General features: G+C 55.1%; 1 protein-coding gene across 1 annotated transcript in view; it reads right to left on the bottom strand.

Moving 5' to 3' along the window:
• Positions 1-11,873, bottom strand: part of KIRREL1 (kirre like nephrin family adhesion molecule 1) — a 113,221-nt gene that overhangs the window by 98,998 nt on the left and 2,350 nt on the right. The window contains exon 2 of the mRNA XM_077751485.1: positions 2,514-2,541. Coding sequence (XP_077607611.1) covers positions 2,514-2,541 — 28 coding nt within the window. The remainder of the gene's footprint in view (positions 1-2,513; positions 2,542-11,873) is intronic.

The raw sequence follows: 11,873 nt of genomic DNA, 5'->3' as shown, positions 1-11,873 counted from the left end.
GCTGGAGGTGGGTCATGGAGTCAAAAAGCACAAAATCCTTGTTTTTCGTTTTTTTTTTCTTGTTGATCCCACACCCGGAATCGAAGCCCTAGAATCTCCAAATCGGGAATTCTCCAAGGGCTCATGAATACCGGGGTGGGGAGCGATGCGCCCCCCTCCCCAGCTACAAAACCCAGGGCCGGGCCTGGAGCGGCTTCCCGGAGCCGCCTGGCGCGCCGCCCGCGCCTCCCCCGGCACACAGTGGGGCCAGCCTAGGTGTCGCAGGGGGAAGGGGCGCCGTGGCCTCCGGCCTTTGTTCATCCTGGGTGGTACCGTCCAGCGGGAGAAGCGGCCCCTCCACGGCTGGGAAGGGCCACGGGGAGGGCAGCCACGCGGGGATCTCTAAGCGCGCAGGAGTTTGAGATCCTTGGGGTTGAGAGATGTGCGAGCGGGGAAGGGAGGCAGCTCCCGGCGAGAGCGGCGGGGTCCTCCACGAGGGCGCCCCTCTTTCCCAGGGGCCCAGCGTGGCGGCCAGCTCCCCTCCCAACCCCAGCCACGGAGGCTCTGCTCACGGTGCTGCAGGGGGTGCCCGGACGTCTGGGTCCTAGGAGAGGAGCTGAGGGGAGTCACGGACGTTGCACAGGAATTGCACAACTTCAGAGTGCTCCGTTGGTCAGAGAGCTCTCCACTTCTTTCCACCAGATTCTCGGTCTCCTGGGTCCCCAACTACCCGCCAAGAACTCCCGGCTTCGGCCCCCTGAACGCAGGCGCGCGGCTCTCTGGTGCCCTCTGCCGGCGCGAGGCGCTTTCTTCCAGGAACCTGGCGCCGGGCTGGATGGTCCAGACACATCTGCGCACAACTGAGGGGCCACGGATACACAGCAGAGACACACGAGCCCGGATTCAGAAGCGTGTGGTGCCCAGACCCAGCGAACCCTTCGCGTGCGCCAAAGCACATATGCACGGGCAAACCTACAGTTTTAATAAAAGGAGCCATTCCTAGCCCAGAGAAATGGGCGTATCACCACAAACACGTTCAAACGGCCACACACCAATGTGCAGACACTAAGGGCTATTCACTTACTCGCTCATTAATCATGCATTCCACAGATATTTCTTGTGTGCCTGCTTGCGTTGCAGTCAGAATCGCAGGCCGTGGAGATACAGCCATGACAAAAATATATACATAAAAGGACAAAGTCCCTCCCTCGTCATGTTCCATCCTGGAGGGGAGGAAGAGGCAGTAGAAAAACACAAAATACACCAGGCTGTAGTAATGCTGTGGGAGGCAATCAAGGAAACGCTGCTGTGCTACAGCACCTTTTGTGCAGGAAATGGAGGGGTTCGGGTATCCAGGCCTCTCAGGGGAAAAAATAGCAGGTAGGCAGTAACCACTAGTGCAAAGGCCCTGAGGTAGAGGTGTTCTTGGAGTAACAGTGAGATTGCCTTTTCTCCTTTTCACTCCGCATAAAGGTGCAGGAAAGAGAGGCCCACGGTGATGGTTATTTAGGGCAATGTTGAGAAGACAAAGCCCAGAAGTGAGCAAAGAGGATATTCTTAGCTTAGTTAGAGCTCCTTGTCCACCTTCTTCTGGTTTCTTTTCAGGTTTGATGGCTATTCTCAGTGTGAGGAGGGCCTGAGTTTTCAAAACTTATCTCTTTATCACCTCGAAACCCCAGCAGCAGCAGAGCCGAACGCGCCCAGCCAAAGCAGCAAAACACAGAATCCCCTCCACATAAGCCATTCGGCATCCCAGATCCCGGCGCGTAAGGCCCCAGCCCCAGCCTGAGGTCCTCAACACCAGATGCGTGTTAGAATCCCCTGAGAAGCTTTTTAAACACGGCAGTGCCTCAGCCCCACTTCCAAAGATTGATTGTTCTAGGATGAAGCCCCAAGCTTTGGTATTTTTAAACATCTCCCCAGGTAATTCCACCAGGCAGCCACGGTTGAGAAGCACTGAGCTCAGCAAGGCCCCGCCCTCCGGGCACTGCCCTCCGCGAGCCTACGTTCCGGAAGGGGGCGCCTTCCCTACCCCCCAGCAGCACTGCATCACCCTCCTCTCCTTCGCCCCCACCAGCCTCTTCTTTGTTCCAGCCTCTTCTCTCTGGCACCCGTGTTCACAATTTTAATTAAATTCACTGAGTCCCCCGGAGTCTAATCGCATAACTCGCACCCAACTGGGGGCATCCTGGGGCTGACCCCCCAGTAACAGGTGATGTAACACTGTAACACCTGTTACAGTAATAGGAACAGATGTTTCCAAAGGCAAAGCCTGTGTGTTTTCCATCAGACTAGACATCCTCCCCAGGACTGCATATCTGCCTCCCCCATCAGGGGCCTCTTGGGGGCAAGGGCTGTGGTGTCCTCTCAGCCTGCAATTGCCTGAGGGCAAGGAAGAAACTGGGGAGCCCCTCTCCCCGACAGAGGGACAGAGAGTGGTGGGGAAGGAAGCCCATGGACCGTAAACCAGCCCGAGAGTCTGGTCATCCGGGTCCTGCCCCTCACGTCCTGTGTGATCTCGGCAGTTTGCTTACCTGCCCTCCACGTCCTTGGCTTCTTCATCTGAGAACAGGGATGAGAGCACTTACCGTGGAGGGGGTTGTAGGGATTAAGTGGGTCAGTATTCGTGCGGCTCCTAGCGCTAGGCACACAGTGAGAAGGAGATGCTGGCTGTGACAATTTTCTCTGCGGGAGCTCTCGAAGCAAGGACGTTTGACCCTCCCTTCTGCTGGATTGGTGTCTGTCCTGAGGCCCAGGGCCCTGCCCGGACAGAACCGTGCCTGCCTGGAGGCGGAGGCAGTAATCCCCTAGGATGTAGGGGTGAAGACCCAGAAAAAGGAGAGAAGCGGCCGAAGGTTATACATGGACTTAAGAGAAAGATTAATAATTTTTTGTGTACCAAAGCAAAAGGATCAGGGGTCAGAGAGTGGGCAGGAAGGCAATTCATGACCATCCGCAGGAGAAGCCACCCTGAGAGACAGAAATGAATTCTTTGTCTCAATGAGGGCTAAGAACAGCAGAACAATTCTATAAATTGTCCTCTCTACCCCCAGAGGGGCTGACGGTGGTGTTCCTGCTGCTGACGAGAGACGCAGAAGACAGGGGCCAAGAGCCTGATCTTCAGCCTGGAAAATAACCAGAGTCCCCCAAGCCAGAGGTCATCATGTCCGCGCCCCTGCCGCAGAGCCTGGAGCCCAGAACCATGAGCGAAGCCCCCCTCCCCCTCCAAAACTGCTCCCAGCACAGAGGCTTCTCCGGGTCCTTTCCCCGCTTTCCGGTCTTCTGGCCCCAGTGGCTGCATAAACCCTTCTGGGTTTCAGGCCTGGGGCTTTCCTGCGGATATGTGGGCCCATCTTCTCCAGATTCGAGATGAACAAGGATAAGAATAGAGCCAGAGGACAGCCTCACCCGCCCTGGGGAGAGACTCAGATCTGCACCATGGGGGCAGGAAGAAGGGCCGCCTTTGGGGTCCTCTGGGGGAGGTGACAAGGAGGTCAGGCTGTCGGATGGGGCTGGGGTCAGCGGGTGCCTCGGCGAGGAGCGGTGCTACCGCTGAAGCAGACTAAATCGAGACCCCAGGAGGGGACTGTCTGCTGAGGAGCAGTGTCCACAGTATTGAGGGGGAGGTCTGGATGCGGGAGTTGCTCCCAGGCAGGGCTCAGAGAGGGTGACCTCGGCAGAGGGGTGTTTCCCGAGCGCCGCATTCCTTTCCAGCCCTTCCCTTCCCGGCACCCTCAGACTCCAGCTCCAACGTGGGGAGACGATTCGTGCTAAATGGACCAGTTATCTGCTATTAGATGTAATGAGGATTTCATGGCCTGACTCCCTGGGATCGGAAGACCCCCTGCTTCAAATAAGCAGCCCAGCTGAGAGCAGCTGGGGGAAAGGAGGAGAGGGTTCGGGTTCAGGGGCGGGGGCACCGAGCGGGATGGGGGGCAGGGTGTGGGCGCCGAGGAAGGGAGAGCAGGGAACAGACTCATGAGGAAAAAATGGAACCAGTGATGTGAGCCAAGGACACAAACACCCAGCCTGAGAACTAGCAGGGCCCCAGACAACGGGGAATCCACTCCCCCTGGGGACTGGTGAGGGGCTCTGTCAAGGCCACAAAGCAAGTTCCAGGGGGGCCAGTCCAGACCCCAGGCCGGGGTTCACCCCTGCAGCCCGGAGCCCTTCCAGATGCTTCACCAGGAGAACCCCCAGCGTCCAGATGGCTCTGGTCTCCTGTCAGTTTCTCAACATAGGAATGAAGGGCGCAGAAGGTGGAGGGGGGCCCCGAGGAGAAAGGGGGAGTCCCTCGTCTCCCTTTGGCCCTTGGTTTACCTTCATGGGGATGCTAGTCCCAAGCCCAGAGACTCCAGACCGTTAGCGCTCTCCCAGGCTCCTTCGAAGACTTACACCCACATCATCACGTCGCTTGCACAAGACTGGGACAGAGCCTGGCGGCTTATGTTTGCACCTGAACTAGAGAGGAGATCACGTCAGCAGCCAGCATCCCGGCCTGATGTGGTGTTAGGGTCACCAAGCACCATAGCAGGTTTAAGGGTAAAGGCGAATAGCCCGTAGGAACAGAAATCTGCAGGCACGTCTCACGGTACCCTTGTTATAGGAGAGCCCTTCGCAAGGCCGCGGCGGCCCCCACCAGCCCTGGCAAGGCTTGCAGAGGGTTGGGGTCAGGACGAGCTCGTTCACGCATGCGTCCACGTTCCCCTCACAAACACGCACTGCACGCTGGCTCTGCGCCCACGCAGGAGGCTAAGCGCCGGGACACAGAGGTGAGGAAGGCTCCCCCTTGTTCTCCGGGAGCCGTTCTCAGGGAGGTGGGGGGAAGATGGACAGATAGTTACAGCTCGGTGGGAGGCACCGAGAGAGAAAAATGCCCGGGGTTTCCACGAGCACAGACCAGGAGCAACTGACCTGACTCGGAGGCATCAGAAGTTTCCTGGAGTTGAGTACTGAGAATTAGGGTTTCGGGCAAAGTCAGAGGGTGGCCCACGACCTCCTCTTCTCCAGGCCTTGGTTCCCTTCCAGAGCTGACACACCCACGACCCCGGGCCTTTCAGGAGTCGGCCGTTCCCTCGCGGGTTCTCGGGGTGCATGGGGCGAGCCGTCGGACCTCCCAGCTTGCCCGGGGGACCAGGCCCCGCTGTGCCCGCCAGGCCGGGCCTGGCTGCTGCTTTGGTGGCATTTCCTAAACGGACAGATGGAGAATGTTGATTGCATGTCCCTCCAGGTCTCTTCCAGCCTCCCAGACGCGGCCAGCACTGAGGCCCTGGCATGCGTCCGCCCCTGCGGCCACAGCAGGCTCCCCTCCTCCTGCAGCCCTCCCTCCTGACCCCGTCTTCGTCCAGCCCCATCCCTGCACCCTCCCCACCTAGAGCCCGAGCCTAGGCCTTGGGACGAGCCCTCGGAGAACACAAATCCAGAGGGAAATGTTGCCTTCCCTGCCCCTCATGGAGAAGAACAAACAACAGAAGCCTGGCTGCTCCTTCAGGGTCCTCCTTCCAAGGACATCCTTCCTCCAGGAGGATGGTGGCCATCCGGGGACCAGCGAGGGGAGGGAACGTCGTAGCCACAAGGCACGGTTTGCTTTATACAGAGGCAGTAAGTCCCAGAGGTCTCTGGGGCAGCAGATGCGGCATCCCGCCCGACTTCAGTGCCGTGTCTCATTCGTCAACGTTTGCTAAGAGTGCATCTTAGCTCAAGAGTCCTTATCACAAAATAAAACAATGATAAATGGGAGGAAACTTCTGGAGGTGATGCAGCCGTCCCCGGCATTGACCGTGGTGATGGTTTTGTGGATGCACGCTTGTCTCCAAACTCACCAGGCAGTAAGTAGGCGCTAAGTGCGTACAGCCTCTTGCGGGTCCGTCACATCTCAACATCGCGAGAAGGCCACCAGCCTCCGTCAAGCGCAAACCCAGGACCCGCTGGTCTACCCTCCGCGGCTCCTCCTCCCTCCGCATCCCGCCCCAGTCTCCAGCTCCTGGAAGGCAGGGGTCGCTCCCTTCTGTGTGCAGGGTCGCCCCCCACGGTAGCCCCTGGGGTCTGCCCCGGTTCCTCCGCAGCCTGGTCCATGCTCTTTCTCAAGCTCAAGTCTGACCACTTCGCTCCTCGGCTCAAGCCTCCCTTGTGTTTCCCTTGGCCCATGGGATCAGACGCACACTCCCCCCTGCGCCGCCTGCCCCTTACCTTGCAGCTCTCTCCACTGCTCCACGTGCCCGTCCCTCGGCACCTGGCACTGGTCCTGGGGGGCCCCCCTGCTCCCTTGCCCACAGGGCCGGGCCTGCCTCCCCCCTGCCCTCCCATTGGATGTCACTTCCCCAAGGAGCCCTCTCCGATTTCTCCAACACGTCAGGTCACCTTGTTATTGCCCTCAAGCAACCCGCCTTGCACCAGCAGCATCACTCACACGTGTAATTAGGTGTTCGGTGTGTGTTCCCCGCTGACTGGTCAGCCCCGAGCAGGCAGAGCAGCCACGGACCGTCCCTGGCGGTGACCACAGCGCCTTCCGCACGGACTGAGGGAAAGAGAGACGTGTCCCTTTTCTGAACTGTGCAAAGGCCGCGTTGCAAGGACGACGGGGCCACACGGCTGGCCATCGGACCGCGGGGGGCCTGACCCCCGGTGGGGCAGGTAAGCAGCTCTAAGCAATCGTCCTTCCGTGTGGTGTGGGGACGCGTGTTACCTCGAATGTGCAACAAAGCAAATTCCCGGGGAACAGCGAACAAAGCTATAAATACAGCCGAGCGTCCGTGCGGCGATTTNGAGGAAGCCCGGGCGCCGGGCCGGGCCATGCTCTGGGCACTGGCGAGCCCTGAAGAATGGAGCTGTCTGCATGTGAGCATTCGAAGACTGTCGAGGTCCCTCGTTTGTGAGTTTGTGACGTTTGTGAATCACCAGGACTTAGGCCGGCAGGGGCTGAAGAAACGCAAAGCCACCCCTGCTCTGGCCTTGACCTACCTTGGGGCTCCCGGGCAGCTGTTCTGGCCTCCAGCCTTATTTATACGGCATGTGGTCCCTAATCGACAGTTCTTCTGCGTTTCCCCAAAGAGCACCCTAGGTTTCGACCCGGTGCCCGGCTCCTTAGTCCCCTCCATGGGGCGTAATTCTCTGCTGTAAATCTCGGACCAGAAGCCCAGCTCAGAGGGAGTACTTCCACTGAGCTGCCCGGGTGGCTCGTCCCTCGCTCCCCTCTTCCCAATGCCACTGGCTCCCCTCTCTGCTCCTCTGCTCGATGTTACAGGCAGGCACCTGCGAAGGGTCTCAGCTCTGCCCCAAACTGGCCCCAGATCCTCCCTGAGGGTCTGCTTAGGACTGAAGGGGGTGGGGGGAAGCTCAGAGCATGTTTTCTCTTTGTCTTTTAAATTTTTTTAATGTTTAATGTCTCTCTCCTGAGGAGAGAGTGCAAGCAAGTGGGGGAGGGACAGAGAGAGGGGGGAGATGCAGAATCTGAAGAAAGCTCCAGGGACTCAAACCCACCAACCATGAGATCATGACCTGAGCCAAAGTCAGACACTTAACTGAGCCACCCAGGTGCCTCTGGAGAATGTTTTTTCAATCAAACATCCGTCCTCTCGGTGAGCCTGGTCCCCCTCAAGCGTCTACAATGTGTCTGGACACTGAGCTGGCCGCTGCACTGTTCAATCCTCATGACGGCAAGAAGGGCATTACCACCCCCACTTCTGTGTAGGGAGATTGAGGCACAGAGAGGTTCAGTAGCTTGCCCAAAGGCACACAGCAAGTACATGTGACCATAGGATTCTCAACCAGGATGTCAAAACTGTATCGTGTTTCCTCTGTTCCTGGAGACCTTGGGCTGTGTGTTCTGCAGCCCGGTTTCTATCTAATATCCCAGGATTTGTATTCTCTTCCGAAAGGCAGTGCACAGCCTGCTGACAGCCTGCCTCCTCAGAGGTGGCCCGTGTCCTCACTCAGGTGTGGGCTTATCAAGGACCTCTGATAGCCCTGCCTGTGTTCTGGAGGCTGAGCCCTCGCCTGCCTGAGAGGCCATGGAGACCCTGGGAGGACAGCCACCCTGCAGCCACCCACCCTGCAGGCTGGCTCTCCTCTCCCTTCTCCCCTTCCTCTGCTCTGGATCCTCTTTGGGACTTGGCACCATGTGTTTACAGTCTAAGTGGAAAGAGAAGGGAAGGTAAACGGAGATTCTCTTTGTCCCCAGCAAGCCACCAAATGCTCACCTCCGGGGAAGGGAGAGGTAGCAGTTACCCCAGGTGGGTGGGTACAGCTCAGCTGGCCTTGGACCCGAGTCACGGTCCCCTGCACACAGACGTGCCCCTGAGGGAAGTGGGGGCAGTTCACAGGGGAGACTCGCACGAGGGCAGAGCAGAAAAATCTCATATCTTTCCAGCTCTTCCTCAGCTAGGTCACCAGCATGGGGCTTAAAGCGCTGGATAAGATCCAAAACACCCACCAAGCAGAGTGGTGTTATTGAAAAATTGCTATTAATATTACTAATAATTGTTAACTCTTCTATGATTGAAAATTGATTAAAAATGATGCTGAGGTGCTGTAGGCGAGCTCCCCCACTCCACCCCTTCCCATGGGTCACTTGTGACCCCAAAACTGGCTGCAAATGCTCACTCCTCAGGCACAGCATGAACTGAAGGAAATTTGCCTTCGGTGATACAGTCTCTCTTGAATATTTATATCACAACCCCGAGAGCTCTCCTATGGCTCTAAACTTCCTCTGGGGAATGAATTTACACTAAAGTGTGAAGGACTATATATCCTGCCCCCTGCCATCCCCACCCCAGCCCCAGCCCCAGGTATATTTTCAAAGAGAGCAAGTGCAGGCCAGTGATTTAACCAAAGGCACGCATTTCTGACAGTGTAATTGTAGACACCTTTATACTTGATAGAGAGCCACAAGGCTATGATAGACAGACCTAGAACCTTCTTAGAACCTTCTAAAATTACAGCTAGCCCAAGAGTCCGCAGCCAGAGGCAGACTTACCGTGGAATTAATGAGGCCCCCTTGCTCAGGGCCGTTAGGAGGCACCTGCTGATGTACTCCTGGCTCCACAGAAAAGATGCAAGAGTTAAGCTACTAGAACCCCAAGTGATAAAGTCTGTTGTTTCTTTTCATTATGACTTCCCCTCCCCCCCCCACCTTCCTTCGTGGCAGGTGGTGGAGATGCCTGGGCATTTTGAGGGGCTCTGCCTAAGTGGAAATGGAGTGGGGAGTCCATTTGGGTTGGGTAAAAGGCTTCTGTGATGTGGCTCACAGACCTTGCACGTATAATTACACTAATTCTCCTGGTGCAGGAATGGCTTTCAAGAATGTGCCAAGGGCCACCAAGCTGACTTGTGCAGGACCCAGACGCACAGATGCAGACTGGGAGGCTCGTGGTGGCAAGAACCACCCAGATCTGGAAGCAGTGTTTCAAACATAGACAGAAGCTAGTCCCTGGAAAATTCTGTTAATCACCAGACGTGCAACATTACAAATGGCGGGTTTGGTTCTCACCAATGTTTTGTCAAAATGCAAGCTTTTCTGCTAGGGATATGATGATGATGCAGTATAGAAATTACACATCGCACAAAAATGTTTACTATGGGGCGCCTGGGTGGCTTAGTCGGTTAAGCGTCCAACTTTCGCTTGGGTCATGATCTCGCGGTTCGTGGGTTCGAGCCCCGCGTCGGGCTTTGTGCTGACTGTCAGCTCAGAGCCTGGAGCCTGTTTCAGAGTCTGTCATTCCCTCTCTCTCTGACCCTCCCCTGCTCACGCTGTCTCTCTCTCTCTCCTAGAAATAAATAAGACATTAAAAAAAAAATGTTTACTATGTATTTGTTTTTTGGGTTTTTTGGTTTTTGTGTGTGTGTGTGTGTTTTGTTTTGTTTTAGAGAGAGAGTGAGAGAGCACAAACTGGGGAGAGGGACAGAGACAGAAAGGAGAAATCTCAAGCAGGCTCCACACTCAGCTTGGAGCCCAACATGGGGCTCCATCTCACAACCCTGGGATCATGACTTGAGCAGAAATCAGGAGTCAGACGCTCAACCGACTAAACCACCCAGGTGCCCCTCCCATGTATTTTTACATGAAATTGTAAAATAATGTAGACATTATTTGGATGTTAAAAAGTGATATAAGGCAACACTCAGATTATTCCCAAAGAGGTACTGCATTAAGAGGAAGACATGGATTTCTAGTAACCCAGTTAACAAGGGGGACTAACTTATATAATTACATTGAAAAAAGGTGTACATTTCTTGGCGAGCTGACAATGACAGCGTAAGACTTGCAGTAAGGCCATGATGACAGGGCAATCTGGCAAACAGTGACCCATGCCCTTCCCAATGAGGTCCATGACAACGTCAGAGAACTTGACCTGTCCTGAAATCTTACAACTCAGTCATGAAAAAAAAGTGTATATTCCCCCCCAAATTTGACAATAATCCTAAGATTATATATGGTATTATCTGTATAGCAGTTTTATTTATTTATTTATTTATTTTTAAAAATTTTTTAAATGTTTTATTTATTTCTAGGAGAGAGAGAGAGAGAGAGAGACAGCGTGAGCAGGGGAGGGTCAGAGAGAGAGGGAGTCACAGACTGAAACAGGCTCCAGGCTCTGAGCTGGCAGTCAGCACAGAGCCCGACGCAGGGCTCGAACCCACGAACCGCGAGATCATGACCTAAGCGAAAGTCAGACGCTTAACCGACTAAGCCACCCAGGCGCCCCTGTATAGCAGTTTTAAAGTAGAAAGATACTTTTAAAGACTGTCAAAAATAAAAAAGATAAATTTTGATCAAACTAGAGGAAAATGGAATTATCTTGCTCTTTCGATAAAAAAAAAATTCCTAAATTGGGGCACCGGGGTGGCTCAGTCAGTTAAGCATCCGACTCTTGATTTCAGCTCAGGTCGTGACCTCACAGTTTGTGAGATAGAGACCCATATTGGGACTCTCTCTCTCCCTCTCTCTCTGCCCCTCCCCTGCTCTCACTCTCTGTCTCAAAATAAATAAATAAACGTAAAAACAAAACATTCCTAAATCATTATGAAGAATCAAAGAGTATGCAACTAAAAAAGTAGAAAAATTATGACATGGTGTGTCTAGCAGTTAATAAAAATGACTCTTCTTTCTCTGGATTTTTAATGATGTTTTTCATTTGTCTACTTTTAAAGACTTGTAACTTGGTATGATTCCTTTTCTCATTTTTTAAATACAATTTCACTTCTTCACCTACTTTTGCATTTATACTTTTGTATTTCCTTTCCTTTAAGGGAGCCTCCCCCCCGCAAACAGGATGGGCTTCAGGCCCCACAAAACTGGACTCGCTCTGTCCCAGCATCCGAGTTGGATTAGGATGTTGCTGAATAATGACGACGGTGCTGGAGTTGGCTCCGTGCCTTCAGCAAACAGATTTGCCTCATCTACCCGCCTAGTGACTTCCGGTTTCCTCCACTTTGCAGACGAAGGAGCCGACCTGCCCCGTTTGCACAGGTGGGAGACTACCAAGCCTGGACACAACGCAGGAGCTTGTCTCCTCTCTGTTCCTCCTGATATAAGCCCTGTCGCCCTCACCTTCCTGCTCTGGGGGGAAGAGCAGGGACCCAGACTCCCAAGTTCCTCTTGTGCTCAGAGAGTTTGAATGACTTGCTGAGGGACACGCAGCTGCAGGGGGAGGAGGGGGGAGGGCAGCACTGGGTTCTCTCCCTCCCACTCGCCCAGCATCAGCCACGACCAGGCCCCTTCATGGTCACGGGAGGGGGATGTGTGCGAGGGAGGCCCACCTGCGAAGGTGGTTGGGCAGGTGTGACCTGGGGCCGCCTGGAGCACCACTGAGGCCTCCAGGAGGAGATGCCTTGGGCACTGCAGCGAAGCCCTGGGCAGCCGCCGTGGCCCCGCCCCCTCCCCCTATCCCCACCCC

The sequence above is a fragment of the Crocuta crocuta genome, unplaced genomic scaffold, assembly GCF_008692635.1.
Source record: "Crocuta crocuta isolate KB4526 unplaced genomic scaffold, BGI_CrCroc_1.0 scaffold494, whole genome shotgun sequence".
NCBI lineage: Eukaryota > Metazoa > Chordata > Mammalia > Carnivora > Hyaenidae > Crocuta > Crocuta crocuta.
Note: the sequence above shows the minus strand (reverse complement) of the source record. Positions and strands in the feature narration are given on the sequence as shown.